The sequence below is a fragment of the Emys orbicularis genome, chromosome 2 (genome assembly GCF_028017835.1).
Source record: "Emys orbicularis isolate rEmyOrb1 chromosome 2, rEmyOrb1.hap1, whole genome shotgun sequence".
NCBI lineage: Eukaryota > Metazoa > Chordata > Testudines > Emydidae > Emys > Emys orbicularis.
Window position 1 is genome coordinate 1,526,042 of NC_088684.1, and position 22,722 is coordinate 1,548,763.

Below are 22,722 nucleotides of genomic sequence, written 5' to 3' on the forward strand. Positions count from 1 at the left end.
TTGAGTTAGCATAATCCAGTAAAAAACAGATTAAACGAACCCAAATCAGCCCCTCAAGGCACAAGAGCATCTAGCCAGGGCCAGCACCTCTTTGGAAACACCCCTTTAGTCCAATGCTGCATGTCTCTGTACAGACCAGGCGCAAGTCCCTGCCGGCTGCCCAATAACACACCAGGATAGACGCGCTCTTTGGAGAAATCTTTAATAGACCAAGGAACTCAGGTGCGAACTCGTCCAGTACCTGTAGCTGAGCAATGACTGTCCGTCACACTCCATACAAGGAACTGGGCACAGACTGCACCACAAGAAGCTACAGGAGAGGAGGAGCTCATGCTCTGCTAGCCCAAAGCGTGGCCCAGCATCACATAGGCAGCCACAGAGACTACTGGTTCCCATTGTGCTCCTCCATCGTACTCCCAGCTGCCAGGGCACTGAAGCATTGCATGCTGGGAGCTGTAGTCTCTGCAGGCCAGACCTCCCCACTAAGGATTTGATGCCAGCGAGCCTCAGCCGGATACCACATGGCACCCTGAGCGCACTGGTGTCAGAGCCGCGCTCTCCCGGCCGGGGAGCAGCACGTGTCTTGCAGACGCTGTGGCCACTTCTGCCCTACAGCCGGTGACTGGCTTTGGGCTGAGATTTCAAACACAAAGTGCAACACAGAACAAGTGACTCCGGCCCACCCGCCCTCACAGTATCAGTGCATGCAGGTAACGAGAGGGGCTCGCATCATCTCTTCCCAGAGTAAAGTGCTATTGGGACGGGGGCTCTGTTTCACAGGAGACACGCAGACAAGGTCTGGCTGGACATCAGCACTAGGCCCATCCCAAGAGGCTTGTGACTTTGGCCTGGGATTCCAATCCCATCTCCACTGACAGCTTTGCATTGCTGCTTCCGTACCTGCAGCAGAGCGACCACACCCTTCACCTTCCTCCGCAGTAAAACCACGACAGCGGACAAGCGCCTGGAGGGCGGGCTGTGCATCTCCAGACCTGGCTTATCTCTGGCCTATTCATCAGGTGGCTCCCTTACCCTCCCCACGCTGCGAGCCAGGCCAGTGCCTGACTGCAAGTCCTGACACTCCTGGGAGAGAAGTTCTGTCCAGTCCCCGTTCACACGACACTCTGCCACTCCTGTCCCGTAACCAGAGTCAAACCAAGTCTCCTCTAAGCCGCAGCTCCAACTCAGGGCTCTTTCTGCTGGACTCCTCCTGCTCTAGCATTTGTCAAACCCTCCTTCCTTAGGCAGGAAGTCACTCAAGCACTCACCCCCTCCCCAAGCTGAGTATGCATGCGGCCCTGCACCCAACGCCAGCCCCACGACCGTACTAGCTTAAGCACAGAGGAGGCCCTGCCCTTCCACTGTATGTGGGACTCCAGAAGGCAGGTGCAGGAGCTCCCGAGCTGGGGGGCTGGCTCTAGCCTGCATTTTCCCCCGGGGGGTCCCGGAGCCGCACACCACATGGCTATGCAGGAAGTGTTCGTGCAGGTGACCCACGCATGGCTGGCAGGGCAGGTGCAGCCCACAGCAGCTCCCCACTTTAATACAGGGGCCCCAGCATGCAGTGCTGCATCGTAGCCTGAGCAGCCTCCACCTGCAGCGGGCGGGGCCTGGACTGGCCAGGGGCTGCACCTGCAGCTGGCTCTATTCTGTGTCGGTTCAGCACAGCTCTTGGCTGGGCAGTTTGGCTCCCGTGGTTTAGCACAAGGCACTGCAATTCCCAGGGGCACAAGAGGCTTGGAGCTGGCCTGGCAGGGGTCAGGCCCTACGCCCTGGGGAAATGGGCCCTTTTCTAGCCCCGGCCAACAACCTCTGCAGCTCTCCTGGTCTGGCTGGCTGGAGGGTGATCCCCAGCAGCACCCATCCCCCTTGTTGTCTGTAAGCCTAACGGAACAAGCGCCCTGAAGCCTGGGATGAGAGTGGCTCTCTGGGAGGCGCTTCCCTTCCTTCCCCGGCTCTCCCAATTTGCCTGGCAGCAGCACTGACAGCTGCAGTGTATATAACCGGAAGGGAGGCAGGGACTTCCCGGGGAGAGATACCCGGGGGGGGACCCCACCCTCCCCTCCCCTCCCCTCCCGGCTCCCCACGATGACGGAGGTCACAGCAACAGCACAGCAGTGACTGACGGCAGCAGCCAGTGCCGCTCTGCAGGGGCATCAGATCTGCCTACGCTGCTCTCCCCTAAAAGAATTAGGCAGAGACCACGGGGCCCTCGCCCCACGGAGCCACACGCCATCATGCCGACAGGGGAAGCAGCCTCCTCAGGAAGCCCTGTGTGGCAGCTGCCCAAGGCGCGTGGCCTGTACGCGCACGAGAGAGACACACCATTGGTGCAGGAGCTGTGCTTCGGCACACGCAAACAGGCAGGGCCTGGGCCTGCCGCAGAGGTGGTGCTGCGGGTGAAAGCCGCCATTCCAGCCGCGTAGGGAGGTGTGTGCAGCCCTCCTAGGCGAGGACTAGCCGGGCTGCCAGGACCAGCCATGGAGGGTGGGGAAGAGCTCTGCCTGCACCACGAAGGGCCCTCACCCCCCAAGCCACGGGAGGCAGCACTAGCCACTCCAAGCTGCAGCGTTCCCATGGCCTGGCCCTGTGCTAGCACATACTCCACTCGCTCCGTCTCTCAGCACCACCGCCAAACCCATGTAGGGAAGACGCAGACAGACGTGAAACTGCCTGAGAAAGCTGCCTTACTCCCGCCAGGCCAGACCTAGCTCAGCCAGATCCTCAGCCCTCCAAGCCACCAGGAAAGAGGCCTCTCTGCGCAATGAGACCCATGCTCTCGCTTGGGATCCACCCCTCTTGGGGCAGGCCCAAGGCCAGTTGGCAGTGGCTCTGTCCATGGCTTGGCAGCCCCACAGTCACCGGCAGCACAGTATAACGCCGCGGCCTGCCCGCTGCTCTCCGTGTGGGAACACAGTTACCATACTGACTCTACAGTCTGACCAAGTATGGTGACCTGGCACAAACGGATGCCCCAGGCAGCGCAGGGGAGGGCTCAGGCCAGCGCGAGAGGGGCTGGGGCGGGGCAGTCCGGGGCGGGGCAGTCCAGGGCGGCCAGGCATGAGACGTGGCTAGCAGAATTCCGAGGAGAGGTGGATGAAGTCATCCAGGGAGCCTGGGCTCTGGGTGTAGTGTGTGGCCGAGCCATCTTCTCTCCTTCCCTTTTCCTAGTGAGATTCCAGCACGAGAGAAAAAAGAAAGCAGAGAAGAGTTTTGTCAGTCGCCGAGTCTGACTCGCCGGAGCCCTGCAGCACTCTGGGCCTTGGCTGGGGTAGCAGGTGGAGACACAGTTCCCAACGGGGGCAGCGCCCCTGGCTGAAGCCACAGCACAGCCAAGGCCCAGCCTGTTGGAGCCTTGTCTACACTGGGGCGTCTGCTGGTGCTGTCACCCCATGGGAAATACAGCTCCAACAAACTAGCCCAGCCAAGGCCTTGCTAGCCAAGCCAGCCCGACCGCAGCTCTTTCCACTCCTCACCACTCGCCGCACGTGACAAACACGTGCCCGCCCACAGGGCGCTGGTGCATGGAGCTGAAAGAGAAGGGAAGGAGCTGCCAGTCCAGGAGTCCGTGTCATGCCAAGCTCAGGCTGCACTGCCCCGCACCCACAGCTGGAAAGCCCACCGCCCCTGTGAACGGGGCCCTACCGAAGTCACTGCTGCCCTGTTGTAGAGGCGCGGGTGAGGGAAACGCCGACAGAATCCCACTGTAGCATGGCCAGTGGCTGCCCTCACCTGTAACAGCCTGGCTGGAGGGGCCGAGGGCCACAGGCTCCCTATGTGCTGGGCCCTGCCAGCCCCCTGCCTGCCTTTCGCTATTAGAGAGGGCAGCTCTCCCTGGCACCACTTGGCGGGGCCCCTGGTGAGTAGCTGTCCTTGCCAGGGCATCCATGCACTCATGAAACACCACCAAGTGGCTGCTGGTAGGCAGCTACTATAGATTCATCCTCCCCTGGCGCTGTCCCCGACAGAACGGTGCGGGCACCATGGCTGCCCCCCGGGGCAGAGCTCCCTGCAGAGTTACCTGCTGGTACTGCAAGATCCCCTTTTCCTCCTGCTGCATCCTCCAGAGCTCCGTCTCATCCGGTCGGTAGCTGCCCGGCACCATGTATTCCGCCGGCCGGTCCGTGCTGCACATCTCGCAGCCTGGCCGCGTGGGCTTGTTGATGAAGGTACATTTTGCACATGACCAGCCTGTCTGCAGAGAACAAGACAAGCCCTTCACCCACACAGCACTGAGCGAGCAGGAGAGGCTGCCGCCTTCTCCATCAACTGCCTGGGAACCACACCCCCAGCGCCTGTGGGAGCACACGGGTTAACGGTCTCCCCTGCAGGCTCCCAGGGAAGGTGGACTGGCAAGCTGAAGGACATGCAACAGACACAGAAGCAGAAAAAATCCACCTCTGAAAGAAGGGGTCAGCCCCCCCGCCCAGAGCTGTGTGTGCACTTTCTCCCAGGGGACCAGGCCTCTGACCGTGATGGCCCCAAGGCAGCGCCAGGCAGAGACAGTGTCTGCGAAAGGCGGGCCTGTTACTCCACTGCATGAGGACTGTCCTCACTCACTGCTCTTCACACCTGCCCTGTTCAGGCCTGAGTCCCTGGGCTCTTGAAGGGGAGGGTGGCGCAGCCAGACAGGGTACAAACTTGCCCACGTGAGAGCAGAGGAGGGGCAGAAGGGGTGGGGTGGGTGTAGGGGTCAGACGGGTGCATACCTGCACGGGGGAGGATGAGGTGGGGAAGGTGTTAGATGGGCATATACCTGCACAGGTGAGCGTGGGCTAGGGGGGTGGGTCAGATGGGTGCATACCACACAGGTGAGGGCGGGGTGGGGGTAGGGATCAGACAGGTGCACACCTGCACGGGGGACGGCAGCGTGGGGGTAGGGATCAGATGGGTGCATACCTGCACAGGGGAGGGCGGGAGGGGTCAGATGGGTGCATACCTGCACGGGGGAAGATGAGGTGGGGAAAGGTGTCAGATGAGCACATACCTGCACAGGGGAGGGGTCAGACGGGTGCATACCTGCATGGGGGAGGGGTCAGACGGGTGCATACCTGCACAGGGGAGGGGTCAGACGGGTGCATACCTGCACGGGGGACGGTGGAGCAGCGGCGGCTGGGTGCGCTTTGGACTGGCTGGGTAAGGGGTTGGTGAGCTGCAGCAGGCCCAGCTGGTGGCTGATTTCTCCGATATTCATCTTCCCGCTGTTGTCAGCGACCCACGCTAGAGGGGCAGACACCAGCAAACAGACACGTTACAAACACCAGGTCTGAAATTCGCCTGGCTGAGTCAGTGCAGTTCAGCGTAACACGGACGGTCACCAAGGCCTGGTTGTGCAGGAAGCTAGGCCACCGCAGATCACTGCACGGGGGAAGAGGCCTCTCATCTGCACCATGACTGCCCAGTGCGATGCTGGGCACAGCTCAGTATGCAATGCCCTGCGCTCCGACTGCCCCCCACCCCCACTGGGGGCAGAGCACTCCACAGGGGAGCTGAACAACTCCCCTTCCTCCCATTTCAGTGGTAGCAGCACAAACGGGCCAGCCTCTCCCCAGCCCCCATCACTCACCTGGCAGTGATCTCTCAAAGAGACAGCTGTTAGTGAGACGGGGAAGAGGGCTTTGGAACTAGTTGTACCACTTCATAGTAGACTCTGCCTCAGACTTTTACACTTGACTTGCCAGAGTTTAGGCTCCTTTCTATTTTCCTCACTAGGATTTGACTTCCCATTTTCAAAGGAGCCTTTTTGTCTCTAACTGCCTCTTTCACTCTGTTGTTTAGCCAGGGTAGCATTTTTTTGATCCACTTACTATTTTTTTTATGTGGGGTATAATTTAGTGCGAGTCTCTATTACGATGTTTTTAAATAGTCTTCATGCAGTTTGCAGACGTTTCACCCTTGCGACTTTTCCTTTTCCTTTATATTTAACTAGCTTCCTCATTTTTGTGTAGTTCCCCTTTTTGAAATTAAATGCTATAGGGGTGTTTTCTTTTTTGGCATTTTTCCCCCGACAAGGATATTAAATTTAATTACATTATGGTTGCTATTACCAAGCAGTTCAGATATATTCACCTCTTGGACCAAATCCTGTGTTCCACTTAGGAATAAATCAAGAATTGCCTCTTCTCTTGTGGGTTCCAGGACTAGCTGCTCCAAGAAGCAGTCATTTAATGTGTCTACAAATTTTATCTCTGCATCTCTTCTTGAAGCGACATGTTCCCAGTCAACATGGAGACAGTGGAAATCCCCCATTATTATTGCATTTTCTGCCTTTGTAGCCTCTCTCATTTCCCTGAGCATTTCACAACCAGTGTCACCATCCTGGTCAGGTGGTCAATAGTATATTCCAACTGGTACATACTTATTGGTCAAGCATGGGCTTTCTATCCATAGAGATTCTATGGTGCGGTTTGATTCATTTAAGATTTGTACTTTATTTGACTCTACACTTTCGTTCACATATAATGCCATGTCCCCACCAGCGTGACCGACTCTGTCATTCCTGAATATTTTGATCCCTGGTATTATCATGTCCCATTGATTACTCTATACAAGCCCTTGTACATTCTGTCAATATTCAGTTCCTTGCCTTCATGTGTTAGATTTAAATGGGACTCTTACATCTGACTGTTCCTCACTACCTCCTACCTGTGCTTTACCAACATCCATCCTCTCCTCCTTACAAGGATATAGAGAATCTCCATTAATTGATCCTCCCCTAAGGGCTGTCTCTGTCTGAACCACATGCTCCTCCACACCCGTTGGCTTTCCCCCAGCCCTTCGACCTTCTGAATTGTACACACCAGCAAACTGGTTCTGTTGTGAGTTAGGTGGAGCCCATCCTTCCTGCGTGGGCTCCTTTCCCAAAAGGTTCCCCAGTTCCTAATAATCCTAAATCCTCCTCCCTACACCACTGTCTCATCCTCACATTGAGACCCTGCAGTTGTGCCTGTCTCTCTGGACCCGCGCCTGGGACTGGAAGCATTTCAGCAGTAACAAACCCCTGGCCCAATCCTCAGCTAGGGTACATCCAGGTGGCTGGCTCCCGTCTTAGGGGACGCTGAGCCTGTTCACTCCAGCGGAGGATCTGGCCCCAACCCCGCCTAGGGTTCCCATCTGTGAGCAGTAGGAAGCACGTCAGACCTTTCTTTGGAGCCATGTTTGGCAAGGTGCTGTATTTGCGTTTCTCGTCGGTGCCAGAGCTGTCTGGGAGCGAGGGGGCCGGGGGCAGCATGACCAGCACTTGGTCCTCCTCGCAGCGCTGCTCCGACAGGTTGGCCCTCTTGGCTGACAGCAGATACAGGAAGGCTGTGTCTCCGTCCTTCCGAATGCCATACGAGCCTACCGTCCGATCGTCCACGCACAGGCACTGGCCGATGATCCACCGCTGCACGCTGGGGTGGAACCCGTAATCCTGGAAAACCTGCAGGGCGGGAGAAGCCAACGGACATTCCACCACCACGGCATCCCCATACGGCATGCCTCCCAGAAGCTTTCAGCTCCACCCTGTGGCTTTGCGCCAAGCTGGGTTCAAACTAGTGTCCACCAGCGTTCCTCAGACCCCAGTGAAGAACCACCAGCCCTGCTAGAGGACAGGAGCAGACTGGATCCCCAGCTCTCTCTCCAGACATGCAGCACGGCTAAGAATTTACAGCTGAAGCATTTCTGGGCGGCCCTGCTAAAAGGCAGGCAATGGACTCCGTGGGCCAGTGGGACTTGGCATCCCATGGCCCAGTCGCAGGAGGGGAGGTGCCTTAGTGCCGTGTCCTACCTGCTGCCTCAGCGTCCCAATGGTCATGTGAGCATGGACTCTGATGGTGATGTTGGCGGAGCACGTCGCATCTTCCACTCCAACCTTCATCCTGAGAGAAGAGGCCAGGTGCCCGTCAGCAGGGTCTGTGTTAGTGCTGCACTGGCTACTAGACACTCCCTGAAGGCCAGGGACAAGCAGGCTCCAGGGGGTAGAGAAATCCCAGCGCTGCCTCGCCCAGCACGTTACACCCAGACACTACCTCTGCCCCGACACACGGTGCTCACACCCGGGCTCCAGCACAAGGGCTTCATTGTGCCAGACCACCCCTGCCCCAGAGGGCTCCAGGGCCCCTTTGGAAAGGCTGGATGTTCAGGGCAGGAGTAAGGAGCAATGGCAGAGCGAGGGAGATTGGCCACTGGCATTTGGCTCCATGCAGGGGAGGCGCAGGGTGCCCACGGCGAGTGCGAAGGGGCTCACCTGATCTCGTTGGGGGGGTAGCTGGATTCCTTCAGTAGGATGCGCAAGGAGGCCTGCTGCCGAGCCAGCACCATGGCGCACTGCGAGGCCGCCTGTTCGTCCCCAGACTCAATGGCTCTCGCGAGGCGGAGCGCTAACTCCTCTAGGAAAGGCAGGAGACACCGAGCTAGGGCGAGTTTGTGTCAGTGTGTCCGCCTCGCGGTGAGCACTGGAGTGCTGCTTCTGGCCTTGTGGGCAGGCTAGCGGCTAGTCCAGGAGCAGCACTCAGGCTCCACAGGGAGACTGGGGAAGTGCTCCTCCCCCGGGGTCAGCCCCTGACTCTGGCCACCCAGGGCCGGGCGTGCAGCCCCCAGGAGGAGCAGCAGCCCACGCCTGCACTGCAACTACCCCTCTGCATGCCTCAGCCGGCGTGGCCCTGCGCCACTTGCCCTTGCTAGAGGGGCACACACAGGGTGGTAGGAGAGAAAAGGGGATTTTGTGGGAGCAAAGAAGGGCGCTGGCTGAAACAACCAAGACTTTAGTCATTTCTGTCAAGCTGAACTCGGCTGACTTGAGCATCCAAACCGGGCCCCCGCACAGGCACTGATCTCGGGCCACTGTGTCCCAGGCCTACAGAGCCGGCGGCTTTCAGAGAGGAGTCTGGCAGCCTGAGCATGAGGAGCAGGCGGAGCTGGGCTCCTGGCCCTGGGCTTTCACGCCCATGGTTGCCGTGCGGTGACAATTCCTGCCCTACGCGAAGGGCCAAGGAACCCGCCACTCTTCACTACCTTTATTTGTGAGCTCCAACGACTGAGACGCGTCTGATGGTGGCGCAGGCAGCGCATTCCCGCTGGCAGAGGGCTGACACACCAGCACACTGGGACTCTCGGCAGCTGAAAGAGAACCACGAGAGCGTCGTCGGGGCTGCTGTAGCCACAGCAGCCAAGCCAGCACCGTCCCTGGGAAGCTCTGGTGTTAGTTCCGCAAGGAAAAGGTGGGTCAATATGGGGGCTTCCTGGAGGGGCTGCGAATGGCAGGGGGGCAATTGCAATCTGCCCCCACCCAGGTGTCCGGCGACTGAAGGGCTAACGTCAGCTCACGCACACACGGTCTGAAATGCTTCGCCCGCCACGGTCACAGTTACCCGACAATCGCAGCACCCGAGGGAGCAGGCACACGCTGTTTCCCTGGGTCCTCAGGGCATCCCTTTGGGCAGTGACAGCGTTTCTGCTCCTCCCATCCTGTGGGCGCGCAGCTTCCCCCTTGCCCGGGGGAATCTGTGCAGTTACTCCCAGGCCCGTTCCTATCTCTGCAGACCTTCTCCCACCAGTTCGCTCCCTCATGGTGAGGCTTATCTTCCCTCCTAGCAAGGGCAAGGCCAGGGCGGGAGGAAGAGACCCTGGGCAGCTGCTGGTACAAGGAGTCTCGCAATCTCATGCCAAGGCCCTGGCAGAGCGCTGCAGGCCAGGATGGCTGTGCACTGGCTGAGCGCTGCAGGGAACCAGCCAACGCTATACCCAGCTCCAGCAGTCCCTGGCTTGAATTAGCACTAAATCCACTGACCAATCTGTACTAAAATATACAGACAAGTCAGTGAGTTCTCTCCATGGCTGACTGCGGCCCGAGAGAAGAGACATGGCACCCTTACCCTGCTGGCACTCTGCCACTCAGGGGTCAAGCGGAGCTGGCTAGTGGCAGCTCAGTTAGCCAGTACTCCTGAGGGCTGCCACCGGGGGCTCCAGAATCTCAGCTAGCATTACAAAAACACAGATAGCTAAGTCTCTAGCCCTTACAGTTGTGAGGAAAACCTTCAAAAGGTGAATCAGGAGCACCCACTTCAGTAACGCATGCCGAGCCTACAGCCAACCTGAAACCACCGCCCAAAGATTGTGGACTGCACCATTCATCATAGCGGAGTGTTAATTCTTAACCCTAATGATGGCAGCGTAAACGTTAACTCTCTCTTACTGATCACAGCACAGAGAGGAGCAACAGCCACACCAAGAACTATATAATCTGCGAGTGGCGACTCCTTCTAGTGTCAGAGTGGGTGTTGCTTGGGAGAGCATCAGTTCGGCTGCCTGCCTCTCCACATCTGAGTCCTGCTGACGCCCAGCCTGTAAGCACCAGCCAGACTAGAACCTGGGACCATGGAGGTTCTGGGCCTCGCCACAGGACCTCAGGCCGGGTTCCAGCTGGGGGACCCTGTGAAGCTAGGCACTGCAGGAAGTACTGTAGCCTCCTGATTGACAATGCCGGTATACAAACCAGGAAGCCAGTTAGGGGGCTGTCTGAGCACACGCAGATTGTGTGCTTGCTTCCACTCCAGCCCATGCCTTGCTGTGGACCCTGGACTCCAGCTCCTGACCCTGGTTCGTCCCCGATTCCGCTACTTGCCTCCTGTCTGTAACCTGGTGCCTGATACTCCTTGGTATCCTGATCCGGCTCGACCCCGACTCCTGTCCCCAGCTTGATAACTGACCAGTGCACACCAGCCACCCACAGCCCAGCCTGACACAGACACTGCCTGCCTGCGTCGCATCTACAATCAGTGCACAGCCCAGCCAGAGACCGGCCCCTGCTTTCCTGGAGCCCCCAGCCAGCGCTATTCGCCGGATCGCCACCACTGACAGAGCAAATCCAGGCTGCTGCTTACCGCCAGAGACACGCCGTGCACCTCAGACGACACTCACCATGCCGTCCAGACCCAGCGGGTGTGAGAGGCGGAGGCTGTGGTGCTACCCAGCTGAGCCACTTTAACAGAAGCACCAGGCCTGCCCGCTGTCCCTATCCCCATATGAGCGGGACCTGCAATCTGCTCCTTGTTACATACAGCGGCTATGGCCTTGGGGCTCTGGGCGAGGTGCCAGTGTTGCCCTGGGCCAGGAGAAGCCTGGCATTGCCCCTGCATTACACCCCCTGCGTCTCTCTCTGTAACACGTGAATGCTACCGGGACACAGCCAGCCCCTGAGAACCCGGCCTGCCATTGCTGACCTTTCTGCACCTCCCGCAGGGAGCTGCTGACAACCGTCCACCACTTCTGTGCCTCCCGCTCATCTTCGAAGTGAAACACCATGGGGTCGTCTGAGCTGCTAAGGACCGTCAGCTCATGGCACGAGGCGTTCTTCACCGTGTACGAGATGTCTTTGAGGTTATACTCAGCAATGCTCTGGGGACAGACCAAGGAGAGGGTCATGAGGCCACCCCAAGGTATGAGCAAGGCAACATGCCTTCCCCCTCCCCCCACATACACACTGCTCTCTGGCCCCTGTCTTTGGCCAGGGCTCCAGTAACCTGGGACGTTCCAGAGACCCTCTTACCAGATGTTAAGGGCTGATGCTGCGCTACGTGCTTAAGAAAACTGCGGCAAGTGAAGTTAAGCATGTGCCTAAGTCTGCAGGATCGGGGCCAACAGCAGCCCATGCTGAGTCTACAAGAGGGCCCGATGGAAGCAGCCCTTGAACATAGCGCGTGACGACCTGTGCGTGTCTGGTGAGCACCAAAATCCTGGGCCGTGCACAGCTCACACGTTACCAAAACAGAAGTACCCTGCAATCCTCCACCTGTCCTGCGCCATCTCAGCCCAAGGTCTCTCACAGGAGCGCATCTCAGCAAGATGCAACTGGCTCCATCACCACAGAGAGAGGACACCGCCCACTGCCACTTCTATTTGCCACCCTCTGGGAGCACAAAACCACAAGAGACATCTAAAAAGAATGAGACCTAGAAATGCCCTGTGCAGTGGCTCTCAGAGGGGACCACTCCCCAAGCCCCAGGGTCCCTCTGTAACAGGGTGGCCTGCCCCTTTACGGGCCACAAGGCCTGGGGCTAGCCAGCCCTGTTCAGTTAGCCCCACCTGTGCCATAATTAGTTGCCTCCCAGGACTAACTGGGGTCAGGTGACAGTCTGAAACACCTGGGCCTCATAACAGGCCCAGAGAACTGTTTGGAGGAGGAAGCCTGGGGGCAAGTTGAGTGGCTGTGGAAGGCCCTGAGGGAAGGGCTGGAAGAAGGAGGGGACTCCGGGAAGCAGCCTGGGAGTCAGCACTCTACCCCAGAGCAGAGAGACTTCAAGGTAGTCCAGAAGGCGCTGGGAGCGGAGTCTGGAGGTGGGTGGAAAGAAACCCAGGCAGGACAGAAGAACCTTTGCTTGTCTGACTTGTGTTCCCTTGGAAGGGAGCTGGAACTCCAAGTGACTGAGCCACGTGAATCCCCCAGACAGACAGAGGACCCTGGTGAGGAGAAATTGAGGGGGGTTTGCAGTGCCATGCTCTGCCAGCAGGGGGTGCTACCATTAAGGCCAAAACAGACTGCAGAGTGCCTCAGGGATCTCATTACACTGGGGTGACAACAGAGCAGATGAAATTCTATGTTGATAAATGCAAAGTAATGCATGTTAGAAAACACAATCCCTACTCTGAAATCCCAACTCTATGTACAAAATGAGGGAGGGAGGAAGCAGGGGGTCGGAGCAGATAGCCCAGAACTGCTTAGAGAGCCCCCATACTGGAGCCCAGAGTGGAAGATGGACCTGAGTTCCCTTCCCAGCCCCGTGAGGACAGTGGCACAGAAAGCCCTGGAGAGGGGCTGAAAGGCAATAAAGTCTGAATGCAGGCTGAAGACCTGATGTGTGGGCGTCCTTTTGGGCTGGACTCGGTTTCCCCCAGACAGGGTGGGACTATTGTAGAGCCCCAGTTTTTTGCAAATGTGAAACAAAATGGAAAAAAATGGAAAAACCCATCCTGCAGCAGGGGCTCCTGTCCTGCAGGGCTGGGCCCAGCTCCCTGCTCCAGAAATTGCAACCTAGCATGTGGGGGTGCAGCATGACTCACTCAAATTCATCCTGGCCACCCCCACCCCCGTCCTCATGACTGAGGAGCAGCCAGGCCAAATTCAAGTGCTATGCACCAGGTTGCAATGCCCAGAGCAGGGAGCCAGCCCCATAGGACAGGAGCTGCTGTTGTGGGAAGAGTGCAGGGCAGGCTCATGTGCAACCCCCCCACCCGGGCCTCCCCACGCCCCAGGGGAGGACCTGACCCCCAGGGTAGGGGAATGCATAAAACCAAACAAGAAGAAATTTCCAAAAATGTATAACAAATGAAAAGCATTTCCCGGGGGTCTAGCCTCTTGCGGAGGGCCAGCCATGAGAACCAATGGGCCACCACAGGGCTGCAGCCCCTGTGAGCAGGGGACGGCAGAGGAGAAGACCCTGCTGTTCCAAGCTCAGCCGGGTCAGGGTGAGCTACCCTTCTACACTGGGTCAGGTCTGAGTGTTACCTGCTGGTCCCACAGCCTGGCTGTGCTTGTAGCAGAAGTGGGGCTTTCATGAAGTGCCCTCACACGTCTTTACACTCACTGCCAATCCCATCAGCTGAGGAGAAAGTCACTTGTCATCTGCTAGCAGCAGTGGGGCCAGGTTCACTGCTCTGCAATCTGACACGGCAATGTCACCAGCCTGATGTGTTGCACAAGGCAGGAAAACCTGTTTCTGTTTCTTGAAAGGGCAGATGACCCAACGGTCACTGTGGGGCGGGTGCTGGGCTACGCTGACTCAGCCTGGGGCACTTTGGCTTAGAAAGGAGGGCAGTGTTAAGCCTCAGATGCTACAAAGGAGGGTTTTTAGTGCACTCCCCTGCTCTTCCTGTAAATAACAGTCCAGTAGCAGCCTTACAGCCCGAGGGAAAATACCCTCCAGCCAGGGTTTTGCCCTGGAGGTCAGCTGTGCAAGAGACAGGTAGGGAAGGGGATTCCCTTAAAATGGCTCTTTGGTGAAATCCAACCCCAGACAGAAGCGAACTTGTCCGGAGTCCCCAGGTAAGCGATCAGCGGGGGAGACCAAGGCAGCGGAACTACAAAATGAAGCTTGTCTCCTTTCCATTCACCCCCGCTGGAAATACTGCAACACCCTCTGCGAGGGGATGTCCTTAGCCCTCTAAATCCGGCACAGACATGAGTCGCGCATGCAGCAGAGAGCAGGCTCCTGTCTCAGGGAAGGGAAAGGGCTGCGCCGACACAGCTGAGCTACCCACACAGCACAGCAGCAGCAAGCAGGGAAGGTGACATGACCTCAGCTTGCCCTAGAGAACATTTCCAATGAAAGCTGAGAGGCCCTGGCCTTTACCAGATCACATTTCCTGGAGCAGCGTCCAGAGAGCCCCTCACACACCAATGAGAAATGGAGAGCTTAGAGAGAGGGAGGGACTCGGAGGCAGATGAGACAGCATAAAGGAAAGAGCACCCCTCAACTGGGGAATCCCAGGGGCTGTCTGCCCCTTTTGGGGAACCCCTCCCTGGCACTAGCCCTGTGCACATCCACCAGAGTGAGCACTAGAGCAGACAGGGCACAAGCGTTTTTACCTGCTCTGCCTGCACTAGCACTCACCACAGCAATACTGGTGGAGCGGCAATGGGGCAGGGATGATTTCCTATCAAACAGCAGTGCGCGCACGAGGCGAGCGGGGAAGGGGCAGGAGCCCCAGTCTGGAGCAGAGTAGTGCAGGGGAGGCAGGTGGCTAAGAAGTTCCAGGCGAGCAGGGCAGGAAGGCAGAGCTCTGGGAACAGGAGGAAGGTATTTGATTGTATTTGGAGACAGGAGGTGAGGGGAGAGCGAACAGGATGCCCTGGCAGAGGCTGGAGGAGAGGTGGTCCTGCTCCCAGGCTCCCGCATCCTGGACCACCTGGAGTCGAGGGTGGAGGATTTAGGAAGAATGAGAGGGAATCCCAACGCCCCCCTTTGCTGCTGGACTCACTCGGCTCTTTTGCAGCTGACGTCCCGCGGGCATGCCGGTGTAGATGTGCACGCACCAGCATGAGGGGCACATCTGCCTCCAGACTTGGGGCTTCAGCAGCAGTGAGGCAATCGCCCTGAACAGGGATCTCCTCAGGAGCCACGGTTAGGGTGGATGCCCCGGCGTGTCCCAGTGACAGACAGTCACAGGAGTGTTATTTGTCTTATAGAAAGGAGCACAAACACTGCCAACTTAAGTGCAAGAGTGTAATAAGAAAAGCCAAAGAGGAGTTTGAAGAACGGCTAGCCAAAAACTCCAAAGGTAATAACAAAATGTTTTTTAAGTACATCAGAAGCAGGAAGCCTGCTAAACAACCAGTGGGGCCCCTTGACGATGAAAATACAAAAGGAGCGCTTAAAGATGATAAAGTCATTGCGGAGAAACTAAATGGATTCTTTGCTTCAGTCTTCACGGCTGAGGATGTTAGGGAGATTCCCAAACCTGAGCTGGCTTTTGTAGGTGACAAATCTGAGGAACTGTCACAGATTGAAGTATCACTAGAGGAGGTTTTGGAATTAATTGATAAACTCAACATTAACAAGTCACCGGGACCAGATGGCATTCACCCAAGAGTTCTGAAAGAACTCAAATGTGAAGTTGCGGAACTATTAACTAAGGTTTGTAACCTGTCCTTTAAATCGGCTTCGGTACCCAATGACTGGAAGTTAGCTAATGTAACGCCAATATTTAAAAAGGGCTCTAGGGGTGATCCCGGCAATTACAGACCGGTAAGTCTAACGTCGGTACCGGGCAAATTAGTTGAAACAATAGTAAAGAACAAAATTGTCAGACACATAGAAAAACATAAACTCCTGAGCAATAGTCAACATGGTTTCTGTAAAGGGAAATCGTGTCTTACTAATCTATTAGAGTTCTTTGAAGGGGTCAACAAACATGTGGACAAGGGGGATCCGGTGGACATAGTGTACTTAGATTTCCAGAAAGCCTTTGACAAGGTCCCTCACCAAAGGCTCTTACGTAAATTAAGCTGTCATGGGATAAAAGGGAAGGTCCTTTCATGGATTGAGAACTGGTTAAAGGACAGGGAACAAAGGGTAGGAATTAATGGTAAATTCTCAGAATGGAGAGGGGTAACTAGTGGTGTTCCCCAAGGGTCAGTCCTAGGACCTATCCTATTCAATTTATTCATAAATGATCTGGAGAAAGGGGTAAACAGTGAGGTGGCAAAGTTTGCAGATGATACTAAACTACTCAAGATAGTTAAGACCAAAGCAGATTGTGAAGAACTTCAAAAAGATCTCACAAAACTAAGTGATTGGGCAACAAAATGGCAAATGAAATTTAATGTGGATAAATGTAAAGTAATGCACATTGGAAAAAATAACCCCAACTATACATACAACATGATGGGGGCTAATTTAGCTACAACGAGTCAGGAAAAAGATCTTGGTGTCATCGTGGATAGTTCTCTAAAGATGTCCACGCAGTGTGCAGAGGCGGTCAAAAAAGCAAACAGGATGTTAGGAATCATTAAAAAGGGGATAGAGAATAAGACTGAGAATATATTATTGCCCTTATATAAATCCATGGTTCGCCCACATCTCGAATACTGTGTACAGATGTGGTCTCCTCACCTCAAAAAAGATATTCTAGCACTAGAAAAGGTTCAGAAAAGAGCAACTAAAATGATTAAGGGTTTAGAGAGGGTCCCATATGAGGAAAGATTAAAGAGGCTAGGACTCTTCAGTTTGGAAAAGAGAAGACTAAGGGGGGACATGATAGAGGTATATAAAATCATGAGTGATGTGGAGAAAGTGGATAAGGAAAAGTTATTTACTTATTCCCATAATACAAGAACTAGGGGTCACCAAAAGAAATTAATAGGCAGCAGGTTTAAAACAAATAAAAGGAAGTTCTTCTTCACGCAGCGCACAGTCAACTTGTGGAACTCCTTACCTGAGGAGGTTGTGAAGGCTAGGACTATAACAATGTTTAAAAGGGGACTGGATAAATTCATGGTGGCTAAGTCCATAAATGGCTATTAGCCAGGATGGGTAAGAATGGTGTCCCTAGCCTCTGTTCGTCAGAGGATGGAGATGGATGGCAGGAGAGAGATCACTTGATCATTGCCTGTTAGGTTCACTCCCTCTGGGGCACCTGGCATTGGCCACTGTCGGTAGACAGATACTGGGCTAGATGGACCTTTGGTCTGACCCAGTACGGCCTTTCTTATGTTCTTATGTTCTTATGGTAGCACCTAGAGCCCTAGTCAGGGTCCAGACCCCACTGCGCTAGGCACTGTACAAACAGAACACAGAGTCCCTGGCCCAGAGAGTTATAACCTACGTACAAGATGAGACATTAGGTGGATACAGATAGACTGACAGTCGAGGAGGAGGAAACAAGAGGACATTGATCAGCATAAGCTGTGCTCTCAGCACATCAGGGCCCACCTGTCAAGTATTTTGTAGGCATCAAGGCAAAGGAGAGCGTTAAGGACGTGGAGGAGGAAACGAGGTGGCTTTGCGGATGTTTACGGGAAGCTCCTCCCCAGAGTGAAGGGCAGCACAGGAGAAAGCAGGAAGGGGCTTGTTTGAAAATTCAACAAGTGGGTGATGGAGGCTGGAATCCTGAGTTGATTGGAGGCAGGACCCAGCCTTTCAGTACTGACTGAGAGGTGACAGGTAGTCTGGGGACAGTCGAAGGGCCTTGAAAATGTAAACAAATAGCGTATGTCTGATGAGCTAGAGAAGGAGGAGCCAGCGTAAGCATGCAGGGGGACGGTGACACGGTCAGAGCAATGGGCTGGGACAACGATCCTGGCAGCAGCATTCTGAGTGGACAGCTGCAGAGCAAGACGGTGTGGTGTGTGTGACAGCCCGAGAGAAGGATGCTGCGGTGAGAGAGATGAGATGGTGAGAACCTGGGGAAAAGTTTAGCTGTGTGGATGGAGAGGAAAGGCTGGATCTTAGAAACACGAAGCAGAAATGTTGTGCGTGATCTGTACAGTCTGGACGCGAGGCTCTAGAGAGAGGTCTGAGTTGAAGAGGACACCCAGGTTACACGCCTGAGTGACAGGCTGAATGGTAGTGTTGTCTACAGTCATCAAGAAAGGGGGTAGCAGGGCAGGTTTGGGGAAGGGTGGCGATTAAGAGCTTGGTTTTAGCCAGGTTGAGCTCGAGCTGCCGGCTAGACATCCATGAGAAGAGGTCACAGAGACAGGCCAAGATTTCAGTTTGGACAGAGGGAAACAGGTTTGGGGCAGAGAGGTAGCTGTCAGTCCTCAGCATACAGCTGGGAGCTGAATTTGTGAAGAGGATCCCCCAAAGAACACCCAGAGGGAGCGATTAGAGAGGCAGGAGGAGAACCAGGAGAAGACAGTCATGAAAGCCAAGGGAGGACCCCATTTCCAGAAGTGCACGGTCAACTGCGCTGAAGGCGGCCGACAGGTCAAAGAGAGGAAATGGCGGCTCTGAGCTTTTGTCTCAGTGGAGAGTAAGGGGCAGAAGAGAGAGGAAAGGGTTTAACTCAGGAAGCTCTTCAGCCTGAGGTATCCAGGGCTGGAAGAGATGAGAGGGGAGGAGTCAATCAGTGCAGAGGGAGATGGAGTCAGGTGGCATCTCCACAGAAATGATGTGACGGTTAAAGCTGGGAAAGTCCAAGTCCAAGTAGGTGCTTCCAGAGGAGGAGAAGAGCAAAGATGGAGCCTTCTGACAGCATGCAGCTGTCAGCACTCAGAGCTGAATGAGTAAAGCCTCCATCAGAGAGTTAAAAGTAGAGGTTAGAAAGGTGAGTTACATCAGGAGAGGAGAGTGCTGTGGACACCGGCCTCTTGGCCGAGGCATTCATGGAAGACAATGGCCAAGATCTCAGTCCGTATCTTTAATGTGCTCCATGGCCTGGGCCCAGCGTAGGTAAAAGAGCCTAACATTCCGGGATGAAGACCACAGTCAACAGCTCCACTCCTCTGGTGCAACAGACTCCCTGCAGTAAGGGTAAAACTCGCCTGTGCAGGAGACAGAAATTTCTCAGGGCCAGCCGGAGCCTGTGGAATGAACTCCCCCACAACCTATGGGCCATCCTAAACCTCCCCACCTTCCACTTCAAGAGCCAGGCCCATTTCTCTAACCTGCCTTTGCTGGCAGACACAGAGCAATGAGTATACTTCAACTACCCAAACAAAGCACCCCCCTGCACACACTTCTCCCCTGGGGAGAGGATGAGAGAACAAACACCCCAGAACAGACGCTGGTCATGTCGTTTCATACAAGGCACTCAGACCCTGCAGTGACTAGCACTGTATAAGAAAGGACATAGAATAAATGTCAGGCTGGGACACAGAAGGATGTGGGGGTGAGAGAGGGAAAGCTGACGTTCCTGTTTACCTAACAGAACTCTGCTTCTCCGATGCAAACGCAGCTCCTTCTCCTCACTGGCCTCGCCGTACACTGGGAGTCAGACAACCCTTCAGAATTCCCGTCCCACCAGACATCATCTTATACAACAGCCAGGAACTCAATCCCCAGTCAGAAACACACACAAATCTCTACACTCTGCTGTTCACACACTCACAGCGGAGACTAAGGACTTTATCACCTGAATTATTTTGCAGAACCCCTCAGTGCTGTCTCATCCTGAGTTACTGTACATCAGCGGTCGGCAACGTTCGGCACACGGCTCGCCAGGGTAAGCACCCTAGCGGGCCGGGCCAGTTTATTTACCTGCTGACGCGGCAGGTTCGGCCGATCGCGGCCCCCACTCGCCGCGGTTCGCCGTCCCGGGCCAATGGGGGCGGCGGGAAGCGGCGCGGGCCGAGGAATGTGCTGGCCGCGGCTTCCCGCCGTCCCCATTGGCCCGGGACGGTGAACCGTGGCCAGTGGGGGCCACGATCGGCCAAACCTGCCGCGTCAGCAGGTAAATAAACTGGCCCCGGCCCGCTAGGGTGCTTACCCTGGCGAGCCGCGTGCCGAACGTTGCCGACCCCTGCTGTACATGATCCAGAGCCACACACAGGTCGGGGGAAGGTATTTCTAGCCCAGCCTTTAAGCAGAGAATGGCTGCTGCCCATGATGCTCCCAGGGAAACCTGACAAGTGTTTGTAAAGACTGTGTGCGAACATGGACACTTGTGACCGGCGGTGGGGGACCACCACAGGCCTCTGGAGGCCTCCCATCATCCCCTGAGCTGGGAGAGTGCAGCTGCCTTCCACACGGTCCCCAGTAGCTGACTCGCCTGCATCGGAGGAACCCTCCCCTAAGGGTGAGAAGAGAGTTCAGGCTCCAGGGTCTATTCAGTCCTTGGCTACTCTGCTGAGACTGCCAACAAGGGGGTCAGTTGGGGCCAGTCTAATGGCGGGTCCCTCCTGGGGGCATCGGCTAGTCCCACATGGGCCCCCTAAGCAGCCATGGGGTGGGAGATTTCAGTCATGAAATCCTCTTCTGGAGGCAGGGTCAGTAACCAGGTTGGGGCGGCACAGGCCTGTGCAACTCCTGCCTCAAAAGTGGCTGAGCAAACGGGGCCCCTTCCTTTGGGGCGGTGGGACAAGTGGAGGGCCCTACCAGGGGTGCAGAAACCCCAATCCTGAGGCACAGAGGGAGGGGCTGGGGTGTGGGGGCTGATGCTGACTGACCCTGGAGAGGAGGGGGTAACTGTCCTCTTCAGACCCCTCCTGCCACGACCCCCCGTAACCTCCAGTACCTGCCCTCTCCCCAACCCCCTCAGTACTTACCCCCCTTCCCAGCTTCCCCAGTACATGTTCCCTCCCAGGCCCTCCGCTTCCTACCTCAGTCTCACCTGACCCCCCCCCCCACTGCTTCTCCCCCACCCCGGGCCCCTCCTCCCCACCCCCTCAGTTCTTATCACCGCCCAGCACCAGCCTGCCTTGCCCCCATCCCCTCAGGTCATATCCCTCCAGTTCTTACCCCTTCCCCACCCCCGGCCCCTTTGCCCCACCCCCTCAGGCCATATCCCTCCAGTTCTTACCCCTTCCCCACCCCGCCCCCCAAGTTCTTACCCCTTCCCCACCCCCGGCCCCTTTGCCCAACCCCTCAGGCCATATCCCTCCAGTTCTTACCCCTTCCCCACCCCGCCCCCCAAGTTCTTACCCCTTCCCCACCCCCGGCCCCTTTGCCCAACCCCTCAGGCCATATCCCTCCAGTTCTTACCCCTTCCCCATCCCGCCCCCCAAGTTCTTACCCCTTCCCCACCCCCGGCCCCTTTGCCCCACCCCCTCAGGCCATATCCCTCCAGTTCTTACCCCTTCCCCACCCTGCCCCCCAAGTTCTTACCCCTTCCCCACCCCCTCAGGCCATATCCCTCCAGTTCTTACCCCTTCCCCATCCCGCCCCCCAAGTTCTTACCCCTTCCCCGGCCCCTTTGCCCCACCCCCTCAGGCCATATCCCTCCAGTTCTTACCCCTTCCCCACCCCGCCCCCCAAGTTCTTACCCCTTCCCCACCCCGGCCCCTCAGGTCGTACTCCCGCCCAGCCCCCCAAGTTCTTACCCCCCGCCCGGCCCCCCCGTACCACGCTCCGGCGGGCGTCCGTGTGGCGCAGGGCGAGGCGGAAGAGCGGCTCCCCGCCGGGGCCGGGCCCGGGCCGCACGCTGAGCTGCAGGCGGAGCAGCGCGTCCCCGGCGGCCGAGGCCCCGGCGGGCGGCGGCAGGAGGCCGAGCGGCCGCGCCGCCCAGACGCGCACGGACATGAGCACGGTGGGGGGCGGCGCGGGGCCGCTGGGGGGCCCGGGGGCCGGCGCGCCCGGCAGAGCCATCGCCGCCGAGCCGAGCCGAGCCGAGCGGCCGCCGCACTTCCGCGCCGGCCGGCTGGAAACACGCCCCGGCCGCAGCGTTCCGGGCGGGACGGCGGGGCCTGGCCACGGGCGGGCTGGGGCAGGGGCAGGGGCTGTGGGCACGTAGGACACCCGTGGGCAGGGACGTGCCGCGGGACACGGCCCCAGGCGGGCGTGTGGAGCGGGGCGTGACCACGGCTGGGCAGGACAGCGGGCCTCAGGCGGGCTCCTGCAGAGGGGCACAGGCCGGGGGCGGGCACATGGCACGGGGCACTGACCCTGGGCAAGCAGTGCAGTGGGGCACTGACCCTGGGCAAGCAGTGCAGTGGGGCACTGACCCTGGGCAAGCAGTGCAGTGGGGCACTGACGCATAGCGGGAGCCTCAGGCAGCCATGGGCACAGGGGCACTGGCCGCAGGCGGGCACGTACAGTTGGCCACGCGCAGGGCCGGCTCCAGGCACCAGCTTGTCAAGCAGGTGCTTGGGGCGGCCGCTCCGCAGAGGGGCGGCACGTCCAGCTCTTCGGCGGCAATTCAGCGGACGGTCCCTCACTCCGCCTGGGAGCGAAGGACCTCCCGCCGAATTGCGGCCCCAGATCGCGATCGCGGCTTTTTTGTTTTGTTTTGGCTGCTTGGGGCGGCCAAAACCCTGGAGCCGGCCCTGGCCACGGGCACGTACAGTGCAGCCCAGTCCATGGGTAGGCAGTATTTCAGGCCACAGGCAGGCACATGCAGTGGGGCACAGGCCAGGGGCTGGCAGTAGAGTGGACCACGGGCACATGCAGCCAGCTACCTTTGCACATGTGAAGCGGCACACAGACCATGGGTGGATAGTACAGCATGCCGCGGGCAGGGACAGACACATACAGCAGGACACGGGTGCGCATGTACAGCAAGGCGTAGGCCACAGGCAGTGCAGTAGGGCACATGCCCTGGTCTGGCAGCAGGACACATGCCCAGATTTACTGCACAGTCACCTTGGCA

At 57.2% G+C, this 22,722-nt stretch overlaps 1 protein-coding gene across 1 annotated transcript in view; it reads right to left on the reverse strand.

The window, feature by feature from the left end:
• Nucleotides 1-21,722, reverse strand: part of SHARPIN (SHANK associated RH domain interactor) — a 40,239-nt gene extending 18,517 nt beyond the window's left edge. Inside the window, exons 1-8 of the mRNA XM_065399332.1 lie at nt 21,480-21,722; nt 11,202-11,376; nt 8,995-9,099; nt 8,228-8,369; nt 7,769-7,859; nt 7,141-7,420; nt 5,084-5,220; nt 4,022-4,195 (exon numbers count right to left, since the gene is read on the reverse strand). Of these exons, the coding sequence (XP_065255404.1) occupies nt 4,022-4,195; nt 5,084-5,220; nt 7,141-7,420; nt 7,769-7,859; nt 8,228-8,369; nt 8,995-9,099; nt 11,202-11,376; nt 21,480-21,722 (1,347 nt within the window). The remainder of the gene's footprint in view (nt 1-4,021; nt 4,196-5,083; nt 5,221-7,140; nt 7,421-7,768; nt 7,860-8,227; nt 8,370-8,994; nt 9,100-11,201; nt 11,377-21,479) is intronic.
• Between the last annotated feature and the right edge of the window lie 1,000 nt (nt 21,723-22,722).